General features: G+C 36.9%; 1 protein-coding gene across 2 annotated transcripts in view; it reads left to right on the top strand.

Annotated features, from left to right (window-relative positions):
* Positions 1 to 13,784, top strand: part of GXYLT1 (glucoside xylosyltransferase 1) — a 55,290-nt gene that overhangs the window by 17,824 nt on the left and 23,682 nt on the right. For both annotated transcript variants that reach the window (XM_022572454.2, XM_022572455.2), the window contains 2 exons: positions 5,953 to 6,124; positions 11,522 to 11,647. In XM_022572454.2, the coding sequence (XP_022428162.1) occupies positions 5,953 to 6,124; positions 11,522 to 11,647 (298 nt within the window). The remainder of the gene's footprint in view (positions 1 to 5,952; positions 6,125 to 11,521; positions 11,648 to 13,784) is intronic.

Genomic DNA, 13,784 nt, shown 5'->3' with positions numbered 1-13,784 from the left:
TTATAATTTTGCCACTTATTAGAGTAAAATGATAGCTTATTATTGATTTATATTCATTGATTATTTCTTGAATATATTTCTGCATTTATTTGGCTTTTTAAATTTTGTTTGTACTTTCTGTATTGATATTTACCTATTGAGCTTTTTAATGCTTATTTTATGAACTCTTAGAATAATACATTCTACCTTTGCCATTGATTACAAATATTTGTTTCATTTTTTAATTGTAGTTTTTTTTCATTATGTAATCTCTTAATTTTAATATTATTATGTGACTTGAGCTTTTAAAATATTTAATCTTTCTCTCTATGATGGGAATTGATTCTCAGTTCATAGTCTGTGTATTTGCTACCTGAACTGTTATCTTAAGTGGTCCCATGCTAGTTTTAAGAGGTATATTTTTACAGACTATTTTAAATTATATTTTAACAATTAATACTTACAAAATGTTGAATTTTTAGATTTTTTTAATCCTTTGCATAAAACCTTGCAGAGTTTTTTTTAAGTATTGTGTTTTGTTCCCAGAGTGATTTATATACAACCTTTAAAGTAGTTTTACCTTAGTATATTAATTCACCACAACTCTTTTTTTTATAGTAAGAGGAAAAACTTTTTTTTAAGAGCTACACATTAAGGAAATTATCATTAGTGTTTCTGAATATAGTTTTCCAATTTTGTTCAATTGCAAGGTTTTTTTTTGTTTTTATTTTTTGCGGTACGCGGGCCTCTCACTGTTGTGGCCTCTCCCGTTGCGGAGCACAGGCTCCGGACGCGCAGGCTCAGCGGCCATGGCTCACGGACCCAGCCGCTCCGCTTCATGTGGGATCTTCCCGGACCCGGGCATGAACCCGGGTACCCTGCGTCGGCAGGCGGACTCTCAACCACAGCGCCACCAGGGAAGCCCACAAGTTTTTAAAGATAAGTTCGTGGCAGTTATTTTTTAGTTTGGGGAGATTGTTATCAGAAATTTAATCTGTTTACTTTGAGTCTGTGTACTTAATTATAATGCTAATTACTAGGCTAAATATTGTTATATGTTGTTTTCTTTTATAGAGAAAACACTAATTTAATTATAGGCTAGAAGAACACACTGGAAGCTTTTGATGCTAAATTTCGATTTAAAAAATTTTAATTTTGATTAAAAATTTTTAATGTTTAAATTTTGATGCTGTTTAAAAAAAGAAAAATTATTATTCCTTTACAGCAGAAATGTTACTTAAAATAAGTCTATTCTTAAGGCTTGTAAGTCTGTTTACAGTATTTGTATTAGAATTTTCATGTAAAACATTGTGTTAACTTTTTTTCTGGATTCCTCATCTCAGCTTTCTACTTTGATAAGTTTTCAAATCTACAGAGGTTATAAGAATAGCATAGTGAGCCACTACATACCTGTCACTAGATATTTACCTATTAGTAACATTTTGCCACTTTTTGGCTGTTTGAGCGACAGCCTAAATATTCATCATGTATTGCCTAAGAACAGGGATAGTCTTCAGTACCAACATAACAAAATTGGCACTTACAAGTTATTTAACACTGACAGAATGTTATATTTATATATATTCATATTTCCTTATTTTCCTTTTAATGAACTTTGTATCTTTTCTTCCCCATTCAGAACCCAGTCAAGGAACAAGTGCATTCAGTTATTAAATCTATTTAGTCTTTTTTCTAGAACAATTCCCAAACATTTTTTTGAGGGGGGGACAGGGCAGGGAGGCGTGGTGGTTGGTGTCTTTCTTTCATGACATGATATTTTTGTTTTGTTTCACAGAATGTTCCTTTATTTGGATTTGCCTGTCTCCTTAGGATTAGATTCAGGATCTTTGGCAGCAATATTGCGCAGGAGATCTTGTGCTCTTTGGGCGTTCTATGGTGAGGCATGTGGTGGCAGACAGTTAACATGATTGGTTGTTTGATCCCCTGGTTAAGGTGGCGGTGTCACATTTCTACACCGTAACAGTATCTTTATCCCTTTTGTAATGTGTGGGGATAATACCTTGATACTCTGTGGTTTTAGCATCCATTAATTACTCTTGTTCAAATCATCTATTGCAATAGTGAGTGCAAAATAGTGTTTTTTGTAATTCTGTCATTCCTTCTACATTTATTGGTTGGTATTCATCTTTAAAGGAGGGTTCCCCCTCCGCCTTACTCTTTATTTAGTATCATTTTGGACTCACTGATTCAGTTTTTTAATAGAATGTGTTACCAATCATTGCTGTCACAATTCTAGTCTATGCTCAGGCTATGCCAGATTTAGTCATGGGGACCCTCAGGTGTTACCTTTGAATTATCTGAAGCATTTCTTCTAATCATATATCTGTAGAAAAGTAGGTTATGACTTTAAAATGTCCTTTTCGGATAACATTTCTTTAAATCCACAGGGACTTTCTCTTATTCACACTGTGATTAATACATAGCATATTTTTGTAGATCCTGACAATATTAACACCATTCAGTTGGGACCAAAATTACTTGAATGGCTACTTCCCTACAACTTCTTTGAAGGTTTTAGTTATCCCTTCCTCTAGTGTAAAAGCTCACTTTAGATTTCTTCCAGTTGCAGTTACTTCCTGTTCCTGGGTCTAGGGACAGGGTGGTGAGCAGAGACATCTTTAAAATATGTTTTGTCTTGTCAGTTTAGCTGTTGGAGTCTGTACTGTATATAATGCTTTTGCTAAAAAGGGACACATAACAGAAAAACAAATGCAATATTGTTGACAGTACTACTGCTTTTATAGAAATTGGTGGAAGGAGTGCTAGCAGTGTGATTAGAACAAGCCTTTCTGCAGTGCCTGAGAGCAGGAGTCCCTGGGACTGACCTTAGAAGGACTTTTTTTCCTTGAAGAACATTTGACTTATTTCTCTTGAGAAGGTTTATTATACTTCTGTATGTTGAGAGTTCTGTGCCAAACAGCACATGACTGTTATGGCTCACTCTTTAAATCTCTAGGCTTTTAGCTTTGGGGAAGGATCTAGTTATGGCCAGTTAAGCAATCCGAGCCCATTATAGATTCTCAAATCTTGGTGCTTTAATGAGGGTCTTTATACCCTCATGAGGAACAGGACCTGGAGGCATTTATCAGAAAGCTGAGACAATGGAGAGCTCTGCGAGATTGTTGTGTGTCTTGATTGCCTTCTCTTTTACTTGTGTCATTGTGGCTTCCACTGCTTTGAGGCCAACTGGGTTCATGTCCCCTTGTTTAGGTATAGAAAGTGTAGATAGTCTCCCCTCTGATAGGGCTCCAAAGTTGTAAACTGAGGGGCTCAACAGAAACGAGGGGAATGGATAGAGGGTGCAGACGAGGACACAGGCACTGCTTCTTTCTAATTCCTGTCAGTGGAAAAGAACAGAGCTTTCAAAAGACCCAAGCTTATGCTGTACCTTATGAGTGAAAGAGGTAGCACAGCAGGTGAGTGGTGGAAGGCTAAACTCTGGTAACCCTGTAACAGAAGATGGTTGGATAGCTGGATAGCCATGTGCAAAATTATGCAGTTGTCCCCTCCTCAAACCACTCATAAAAACCAGTTCCTGGTAGATTGATGTAAATCTTAAAGGCAAAGTATGTACCTGATGTTATATCTTAATTTAATGATAATCTTAATAACTTGATGAAGAATGAACTATCACCACCGCTTCTCGAATCGTAAATTCCCCTTCCAACAATACCACTTTTTATGTGACTTCTCCATTGAATACCATTAACAAAGTGGTGTAATGTTTAACTTCATGAATTATCCAGGGAAGGTTTCTTTTTCTTAAAAGCAGTTGTTGTTGTTTGTTTTTAAAGAACGTCATCTTTAGAATAAGTGGCCCATTAGTCTGAATAAAGGGTAGGTTATCAAGGTATTGGGTTTCAGCCTCCCAGTTGAGGGATCAGGGAAGGAAATGACTCTTGTGTTTTCTAGGAGGTAAGTATTCATGCTGAAAAGCCTTTCTGCTCCTCTGCTGAAGGCTGACAGTTACCAGTAATTGTGTAGGTAAGAGATGTCCCATGTAAGAGAAGTGAACGCATTTTCAGGCCTCAGGAACTCAGAGCAGAAAAGCGTCAGTTTCAACTGCTGTCCTTAAATGTCTCTGGGCCCTTGGCAAACAAGCTTGTTAATATGACTGAATAGATCCATAGTAGATGCAGGAGCACGTTATATATATTCAGACTTTATCATTAATAGGATAAAAAATTAATAATTCCAAATGTTTAATGTTAAAACATTAAGTTGTATGAATTTGATATTTAGGTGTGTTTTATATAGTCAATTGTTTGTATTTAATGTTATTTAGCATCATTTTCTGTTTTCTCATATCCTGGCCAGTTGAGGGACTACCCATGAGCAAGACCAAGATTTTCCTCAGGAAACAGTTCTGGGTCCACTCTGACACACGGACACATGAATACTCAAGATTCCAAAGTCCTGTGCTAAGGAACATAACCACGATAATTTTAGCTTATAAATTTAAGAAAAATGATTAATCACCCATCCCTGCTACTACAAAATTTCAGTAATGGATACATACAACTATTAACGTTAAACAGTATTATTTGTAATCCCCTTATACATTTTACAGAAAGGATCTCTGTAACTAAAAATTGAGTTAAAGTCAAATTTGTATGTTTTTAGTTTTGGAATGTTTGTACTTTATAATACTTTAATGTGCTACTAGGTTGTTTTATGTTGCCTTCCACTCCTACATACCTTTAGCTGTCAGTTCCAAAAAGATTATTTTATGTCCTAATTACAGATGAGGTCTTTATTTCATATTGTAAATGTTAATTGTTTAATAACAATGCAGTCACACATAATTAGTTCTGTTCCTTGTATGATGGTGGAGTATTACTGGTTCAGTGGTAAGGTGCTTGCACTGCTGCTCTGTGTTAGAGGTAGGGTCCAACATAGCCTAGGCTGATAACTGGGGTTTAGGAATCTTTCCTTCCTTCCAAAATGATGTGCTACTAGTGTTTGACTAGTATTTTTAGACCACCTCAGAAATTTTTACTTCTCACTGATTACTTGATAAATGGGACTGCACAGTAAAACAAAACAAAACAAAACAAAAAAACTTATGTGAAGGAAACTTCTTGTAATCAGCATGGTTGATGATTGGATATAATACTGAAATATTTGTGGGTGAATTTATATCTGGGTTTGCTTTAAAATGATCTGTTGGTTAGTGGAAGGGGCTGTGGGGAGGGGTTTTAGAGGAAATAAGAATACCTTTGAATGGATAATTGTTGCAGCTGAGAGATGGGTACATGGAGATTTACTGTTGTCTTCTCTCTACTTTGGTGTGTTTGAGATTTTTTTTTAAGTAAAATAGTTAAAAATTAAATGGAAGACCTTCAAATCAGTGCTGCTCCCTTTCTCAAGTGGGGGTTTCTTTGAGAGAATTAAGCCCTAATGTCCTACAGCATCCAGAGTGAGTAGTGAATTAACTTCTCTCCCGTGCATCCAGAATGATGCTAGTTATGTACCATTCTTGGGGGAATGCGGAAGTGGTCATTTTTTGTGTTTTGTGGTTCCTGGTGAGGAACGTTAGCTGAGAAAGGCTGGTTGAGGGTATACATACATATATATATATATATATATATATATATATATATATATATATATATATGATTGATTCAACATTATACTGTTTTGTAATTTGATTTGTCTTTGCTTTTTAAATAGAAGGTTCAAACTTCAGTTTTCTTTTTCAATTGAACTATAGTTGATTTACAATGTTGTGCTGGTTTCTGGTGTACAGCAAAGTGATTCAGTTATATATATATTCTCTTTAATATTCTTTTTCATTATGGTTTATTACAGAATATTGAATATAGTTCCCTCTGCTGTACAGTAGGACCTTGTTGTTCAAACTTTAATCTTTGAACACGGTCAGAATACCATGTCGTTAACATGTTACCCTATACTAACACTGTTGGAAAATGTGGTTTTCTTTTCTATCAGGTATAGTCTGAAAATGCAGCCCGTTGAGAGAGTGCACCTAGCCGTAGTTGCCTGTGGGGAAAGACTGGAAGAAACTCTAACCATGTTGAAGTCAGCACTTATCTTCAGCATCAAACCTCTTCAGTTCCATATTTTTGCTGAAGATCAACTGCATGATAGTTTTAAAGGCATAGTAAGTATTTGAGACTTAGTCAAGCCTGTATAGTTGAATATTTAATGGTATATATAGTAAAATGTTGTTGAACAAAGATATGTATTCTAGGGCTTCCCTGGTGGCGCAGTGGTTGAGAATCTGCCTGCCAATGCAGGGGACACGGGTTCGAGCCCTGGTCTGGGAAAATCCCACATGCTGCGGAGCAGCTAGCCCCGTGAGCCACAGTTACTGAGCCTGGAGCCTGTGCTCTGCAACAAGAGAGGCCGCGATAGTGAGAGGCCCGCGCGCCGCGATGAAGAGTGGCCCCCACTTGCTGCAACTAGAGAAAGCCCTCGCACAGAAACATAGAGCCATACACAGCCATAAATAAATGAATAAAATTTTTTTAAAAAGCAAAATTCCTTAAAAAAAAAAAATGTATTCTGCAGCTCTGCCCTCTAAGAGTGGGGACTGTCCCCTGCTGCCACTTCCATCTGCACTTCCAGATCTAGGGTGTAAGAGGAAGACTTGTTTTTGAAAAGGAGTTAGGCTACTTAGAGTCCTTTGCCAAGCATGGAGGTTTTATTTTACTGACTATATAGTTTCAGGATGTTTTGACTGAGAAGTCCTACTTCTTAATTGTGTTCCCATCCTTGGCTTGAGAGTGCCTCAATCAGAGTGTGCACAAAGGTTTTAATTCTGTTTTGAGTGGAGGGAACTCTTAATTGACAATATGGAGGGAAGTAGCTTCTTGCTCTGGTAAGAACGTTTCTTATTTTGGTTTTGTATTAGTTACAGTCAGTTTCGCTGTAACGGCAGAAAACCCAAAATAACAGTGGCTTAAACAAGATAGAAGTTTATTTCTCTCTTATATAAAAGTAGGCAGTCTGTGGTATATGGCAGCGCTGTGTCTTCAGGGATTTTGTTTTTTTCTCTCTTGTGGCTGAGCCATCTTTAACATAAAGCTTCTACCTCATGATCCAAGATGGCTACTCAAGCTCCAGCCATCACACTCATATTCTAGCCAACATGACGGAGGAAGGAGTGAAGAAGGGGGTTCTCCTCCTCCTTTCTAAGGAAACTTTCTAGAAGTTGCACATGACATTCCTGCCAGTATCTCATTGGTTTCAACTTAGTCATGTGACCATATCTAGTTGTTTGTGTGGGTTGACAATATACCCTTTTAATCAGGACTGCCACATAACCTTAACAAAAAAAATTATTCCTGTGCAAGAAGAGGAGAACAGATAAATATAGGAGGGAGAACATATACGAAGAAGAAACTTCACCTGAAATCTCATTACCTTGTGTCCTGAGATGGTGGTGAAGATGATAATGATTATCCCCGCACCATCTCTTATCTCTCTATCTACACTCAGTTAAGCTGTCAAACTGATTTGGGTTTTTTGCTTGATCTATGTAGGAAAAGTATTCGATGTTTTTTTCAGGTTAAATTAGTTCATTTTGCATATTAAGTGAAAAACACTACTTGTGACCTCAAGTCTTTTAGATTTCTGCTAAAATCTTGGATTCCAAGAGGCTTAAAGCTTTACTTGCTATTTTACAAGGAATGAAATTAGAACATTCTCTAACACCATACACAAAAATAAACTCAAAATGGATTAAAGACCTAAATGTAAGACCAGAAACCATAAAATTCCTAGAAGAAATCATAGGCAAAACGCTCTTTGACATAAATTATAGCACTATTTTTTCGGATCTGTTTCCTAAAGCGCAAAGGAAATAAAAGCAAAAATAAACAAATGGGACCTAAGTAAACTTAAAAGCTTTTGCAAAGGAAACCATTGACAAAACGAATAGACAACCTACTGAATGAGAGAAATATTTGCAAATGATATGACTAATAAGGGGTTAATATCCAAAATACATAAACAGCTCATAACCCTCACCATCTAAAACAACAAACAACCTGATTAAAAAATGGGCAGAACTGAATAGACGGTTCTCCAAAGAGGACATGCAGATGGACAAACAAGCACATGAAGAGATGCTCAACGTTGCTCATTAATCGTCAGGGAAATGCAAATGAAAACCACAATGAGAGGGATTTCCCTGGTGGCGCAGTGGTTGAGAGTCTGCCTGCCGATGCAGGGGACGCGGGTTCGTGCCCCTGTCCAGGAAGATCCCACATGCCGTGGAGCGGCTAGGCCCGTGAGCCATGGCCGCTGAGCCTGCGCATCCGGAGCCTGTTGCTCAGCAACGGGAGAGGCCACAGCAGTGAGAGGCCCGCGTACTGCAAAAAAAAAAAAACAAAAAACAATGAGGGCTTCCCTGGTGGAGCAGTGGTTGAGAGTCCGCCTGCTGATGCAGGGGATATGGGTTCGTGCCCTGGTCCGGGAAGATCCCACATGCCGCGGAGCGGCTGGGCCCGTGAGCCATGGCCGCTGAGCCTGCATGTCCGGAGCCTGTGCTCCGCAACGTGAGAGGCCACAACAGTGAGAGGCCTGCGTACCGCAAAAACAACACCACCAACAACAAAAAACCCACAATGAGATCTCACCTCCCACCTGTCATAATGGGTATCATCACAAAGACCACAAATAAGAAATATTAGGATGTGGAGAAAAGGGAATCCTCATATGCTGTTGGTGGGCATGTAAATTGGTGTAGACACTGTCGAAAACAGTATGGAGGTTTCTCAAAAAATTAAAAATAGAACTAACATATGACTCAGCAATCCACTCCTGGGTATATATTTGAAAAAAATAAAAACACTCATTAGAAAAGATACATGCACCCCAATGTTCATAGCAGCATTGTTTACAGTTGCTAAGATATGGAAGCAACCTAAGTGTCCATCAACAGATGAATGGATAAACAGATGGTATACACACACACACACACACACACACACACACACACACACACACACAGTGGAATACTACTCAGTCATAAAAAAGAATGAAAATTTTGCCATTTGCAGCAACATGGATGGACTTGGAGGGCATTGTGCTAAGTGAAATAAGTCAGAGAAAAACAAATGCTGTATAATATCACTTATGTGTAGAATCTACAAATTACAACAAACTAGTGAATGTAACAAAAAAGAAACAGACTCACACTTAACAGAGAACAAACTAGTGGTTACCAGTGGGGAGAGGGAAAGGAGGACAGGCAGTATAGGGGTAGGAGATTAAGAGGTACAAATTATTATGTATAAAATAAGCTACAGGATATATTTTACACCACAGTATATCCTATATATACTGTGGGAATGTAGCCAATATTTTATAATAACTATAAATGGAGTGTAACCTTTAAAAATTGTGTACCTGTACCTTACATCTGTAACTTATATAATATTGTACACCAGCTGTACTTCAATTAAAAAACAACGCAGAAAAAAAGCTTTACTTACTGTTTTAAAATATTTCTGGTATCTGTACTTGTGATATGTGCTTTTGTGATCTTAATCTTATTATCTGGATTGTTTCCTAAAATATTAACTGAGGAATTAATCTCGTCCTAACAGTTCAGAGAATAGTAAGAGATTGCTACCAACTGTGGAAACCTTTGAAAATGTAATATAAAAGTAAAATAAATTTATTGCTTCATCTTATATGCGGCTTCTGTGTTGTCTTCAAATCTGGCTGAGTTATTGCTTGTATGATATATACTATATTTTTAAACTTAGTTTTTCTTTAACTATCATGGTTAACTCTGAGACTGTTTGGTTTTGCTTTTGATGAAGGAGAATCAAATATTTTGTGGAATGTGCTTTTACTGCAGAAAAGATGATTCGATATTAGAATTTTAAGAACGACTAAGATTTCATTTTGAAGTTGGTATTGAAAGGATCTTCTTTTAAAATTATTTATTTATTTATTTACTTATTTTTAGCTGTGTCGGGTCTTAGTTGTGGCACATGGGATGTTTCGTTACGGTGCCTGGGCTCTTGGTTACAGCGTGTGGGCTTCTCTCCAGTTACAGCACGCAGGCTCAAGAGTGCGTGGGCCCTGTAGTTGTGAAGTGAAGTCCCTTGAAAGGATCTTTAAGTGATTTATAAGTCACGCAAGGAAAATAAAATACTAGTGTTTGAAACTAATTAACAGATACATCAAAACAGTGTGTTGGAAGTAAAGTTATTCCCTTAAACTGTGTTGGAAGGCATTGTTTGTGTGTGTGTGTGTGTGTGTGTGTGTGAGAGAGAGAGAGAGAGAGAGAGAGAGAAAGAGGGAGGAATTAATGTTTTTAAAAATCCCTTGAACAGGGACTTCCCTGGTGGTCCAGTGGAAGGGGATGTGGGTTCGATTCCTGGTCAGGGAACTAAGATCCCACATGCTGCGGGGCAACTAAGCCCTTGCACTGCAGCTGCTGAGCCTGCGCACCACAGCTAGAGAGCCTGCGTGCCGCAACTACAGAGCCCATGCACTCTGGAGCCCACGCGCCACAACTAGAGAGCCCACATTGTCTGGAGCCTGCGTGCCACAAATAGCTCACGCACTACAACTACTGTGCCCATTCACTTGAGCTCACACGCCACAAGTAGAGAGCCTGAGCGCCACAATGAAAGATCCTGTGTGCCACAACTAAGACCCGATGCAACTGAAAATAAATAAATAAGATAAAACAATAAAAAATAGATATGTGTTGAGCATTTTAAAAAATTTTTTAAAAGTAAAAATTACTTGAACACAGACATAATTCAAAAAGAGATCATCTTCAGCCTGTTATATAAAATGCTTAGTTTTTTTCTTCCTGCAAAAATTGTGAATGCTCTGTAGGAAATTTAAATCAACAATTCTGTTTAAGCAGCAGTGATAGGTAATACTTAAACTGAATTTGAAGCAATTCAGTGTCTTGAATTGCACTCGGGATGCTAAAGAGTAAACGTGTTCATTATAAATTTTCAGATCAGAAAATCAGATTTTGCTTTTTGTAATGATTTTTTTAAAAATCAGCACTGGATATGTATTTATCAAAATATTTTATTACCAGGACTATTGAATCTATATAGATAAATATTTTCTAATCAGTTTTTCACATTGGTCTGACTTGGATTGTAACTATTTTCTGTTATACATACTGTGGTAATAAAATTAGTGCTTAATTTTTCTGAGTTTAACTTGTTTAGGGATTGAGAGGATTTATACATTAGGTCAAGCTGATGGAGGCGAACAGTTTGTAAGGCTCCTTCCACTTTGGTTTTGTGGTTGATATCCTTATAACTTCAATTGTCCCTCAGATCTTTATGGTGGAGTCTTTCTAGCATATTGGAATGACTTTAAGATTTTGAATGAAAACAAAATGGTGGGAAAGAAGAATCTAACTTTCTCTTAAGTGTGTATGACATACAATGTATAACATCTTAAATTTTAACTTTTGAAAAATAATCTGTTGGTTTATGATTTTGCAGAGAAAGAGAAACAAATCTAAACCGAGTTCTTTTATTTTTTATTTGTTTTTTTATTTTAGCTTAACAGCTGGTCATTTCTACAAACATTTAATTATTCATTATACCCGATAACTTTTCCAAGTGAGAATGCAGCAGAATGGAAAAAGCTCTTTAAACCGTGTGCTTCCCAGAGATTGTTCTTGCCAGTAAGTTTTTTTCTCCAGTGTTTTTTTTGTTTGTTTGCATGTTGCTGTTACACACACAAGTTAATGAAGAGTTCCATATAGATCAGTTAAATAAACACACATGTATGATTTTCCCTTTGAACATTAGAAGAAAGAAAAACTTCCCATAGAACAAATAAAAGATAGAATAAAAAAACCTCTGTTAAAAACGAAAAATGTAAATAATTTCTGTTGAAATACTATTTCTTACATTTTAATTTATTCAGTTGCTATAAACTTTCATCTCTAAGAAGGAGTTAGAGGTCATCAGGTCTTAATGGAGCCAAGTCTTTGCCAGGCGGAATGCAGTGGCAGGATCACCTGCCAGGTGCAGACTTCATTTATAATTTGGGAAATGAAGTAGATCATTAGATAATCATTTCTGTCTTAACAGCAAGCCAGTTCACCTTTTCTAGCTGATATTTTAACACAGACACAAAATTTGAGCCACGTGAACTCGAAGGGAAATGGGAACCATTTATTCAATGGGTCTGTTCTTTGGTGGTGGTCTCTGGTGATAAACCCTGATTATTTCTTTTTAATCTAAAAATATTCAGGGACTTCCCTGGTGGTCCAGTGGTTGGGACTCCAAGCTTCCACTGCAGGGGACACGGGTTTGATCTGTGGTCAGGAACTAAGATCCTGCAAGCCGCATGGTATAGCCAAAAAAGAAAAAATAAATAAAAATATTCAGAAGCCAGCTTACCTCTTCCATTTTGAATTGAATTCACTGATAGTTTTAAAATTCTCAGTAGTTGTTAGAACCACTGTAATGTTTAAAATAGTTACGGTAGTTAGAAATACTGAGTTTAAGAAGCTCACAAGTTTCTGGAAGGTGAATTACTGGGAAGAAACTTAAGTTACTTGTTATTATTAAGTGGATTAAGGCAATTCTTAGTATATTAAGAATAGAGTTTATCAAATCCAGGATGTCAGTTAAAATTTAAAATTAAGTTACATTTTGATAGCTGAGTCTGCCTAACCAGTAGCTTTATTGCTGAGCATAAAAAATCTGGATCCTAGGATATCTTTCTCATTACCTGCTTTCATTGTAAGAAGCACACAAATAAGGGATTAAAGGGGAAAAGCCTAAGAAGTTTTAGGTACTTAATGTAGGCCTTAAATTTTAAAAATTAAAAAAAAATCTTATGTTGAATCATTGCAATGTTACATCATTTACTTAATAGTTTGAGTGCCTCTATTCTACCAAGTATCTGTAATGAAGTGCTGGGTATATAGGAATGAATGAAACAGACAGATTGCTTGTTTTCATAGAGCCTGTTGTCTGATGTGGGAGGCTGACATTAAACAAGCACATTATGACATTAAATAAACACAGATATGTCACTGAAAAACAATGATGAAAGAAGCATGAGGTTACAGTCATTGCTCTTCTGTTTTATTCTGCATTATTAACAAGTTTAATTGTTGATGTCTTGATAGGAAATTTGCCAGATCATTTAATGATGTAATCTGGTTAAATTCCTAAATGGAATTTGACTACTAAAATTAAATACTTGAAGCCTGTCAAATTGTCCTCGTCCTTCACTCTTACTTAACCAGATCTAAGTAAATTGATTCTTCATTTTTCTAAGTAAAATCCTTTTTTTTAACTAAGTTTCTCCTCTAAAATAGATGGATTAAAAGAACCAATGTAAGCTCTGCCAACTCCTTGTTCCGCCAAAAGGAACCATAGAAAAATACTGACGTGGTTATTATTTAACCTTATGTGTGAACTCCAGTTGGCAGTGGCTCCCAACAGTAACCCTGGAGCTTCCTGTAGTGTCTTCCTAGATTGCTAACAATACAAAAGTCTGTAAACACACATTTGTCTCATGGTACAGAAGCAAAATGTTGATATAAAAACAATTTCCCTCACTCTTCGTCCCGCAAAAAGTGAGAGGGGAACAGACATCCACATACGTACATACCCTTTTAATTGTAGTCTTTGAACAAGTGAGCCTTCTCTACTCAGGCTCTGTAGCCAACTGTCAGATATTTTTCCCCAGCCTGATACTAAATCAGTGGGGGCATGGAGTGATTTCAGCTTCGTAACTGCTCATCTTCGTAACTGCAGGAGGAGGTAGCAGCTTTGAAAAGGAGCAGAATGAAGATCAAG

This window comes from Delphinapterus leucas, chromosome 11 (assembly GCF_059928025.1).
Source record: "Delphinapterus leucas isolate spDelLeu-1000000601 "Yukka" chromosome 11, BTC_Dleu_Yukka2, whole genome shotgun sequence".
In the NCBI taxonomy this organism is placed as follows: Eukaryota; Metazoa; Chordata; class Mammalia; order Artiodactyla; family Monodontidae; genus Delphinapterus; species Delphinapterus leucas.
This window is presented reverse-complemented; position numbering and strand designations above follow the sequence as displayed.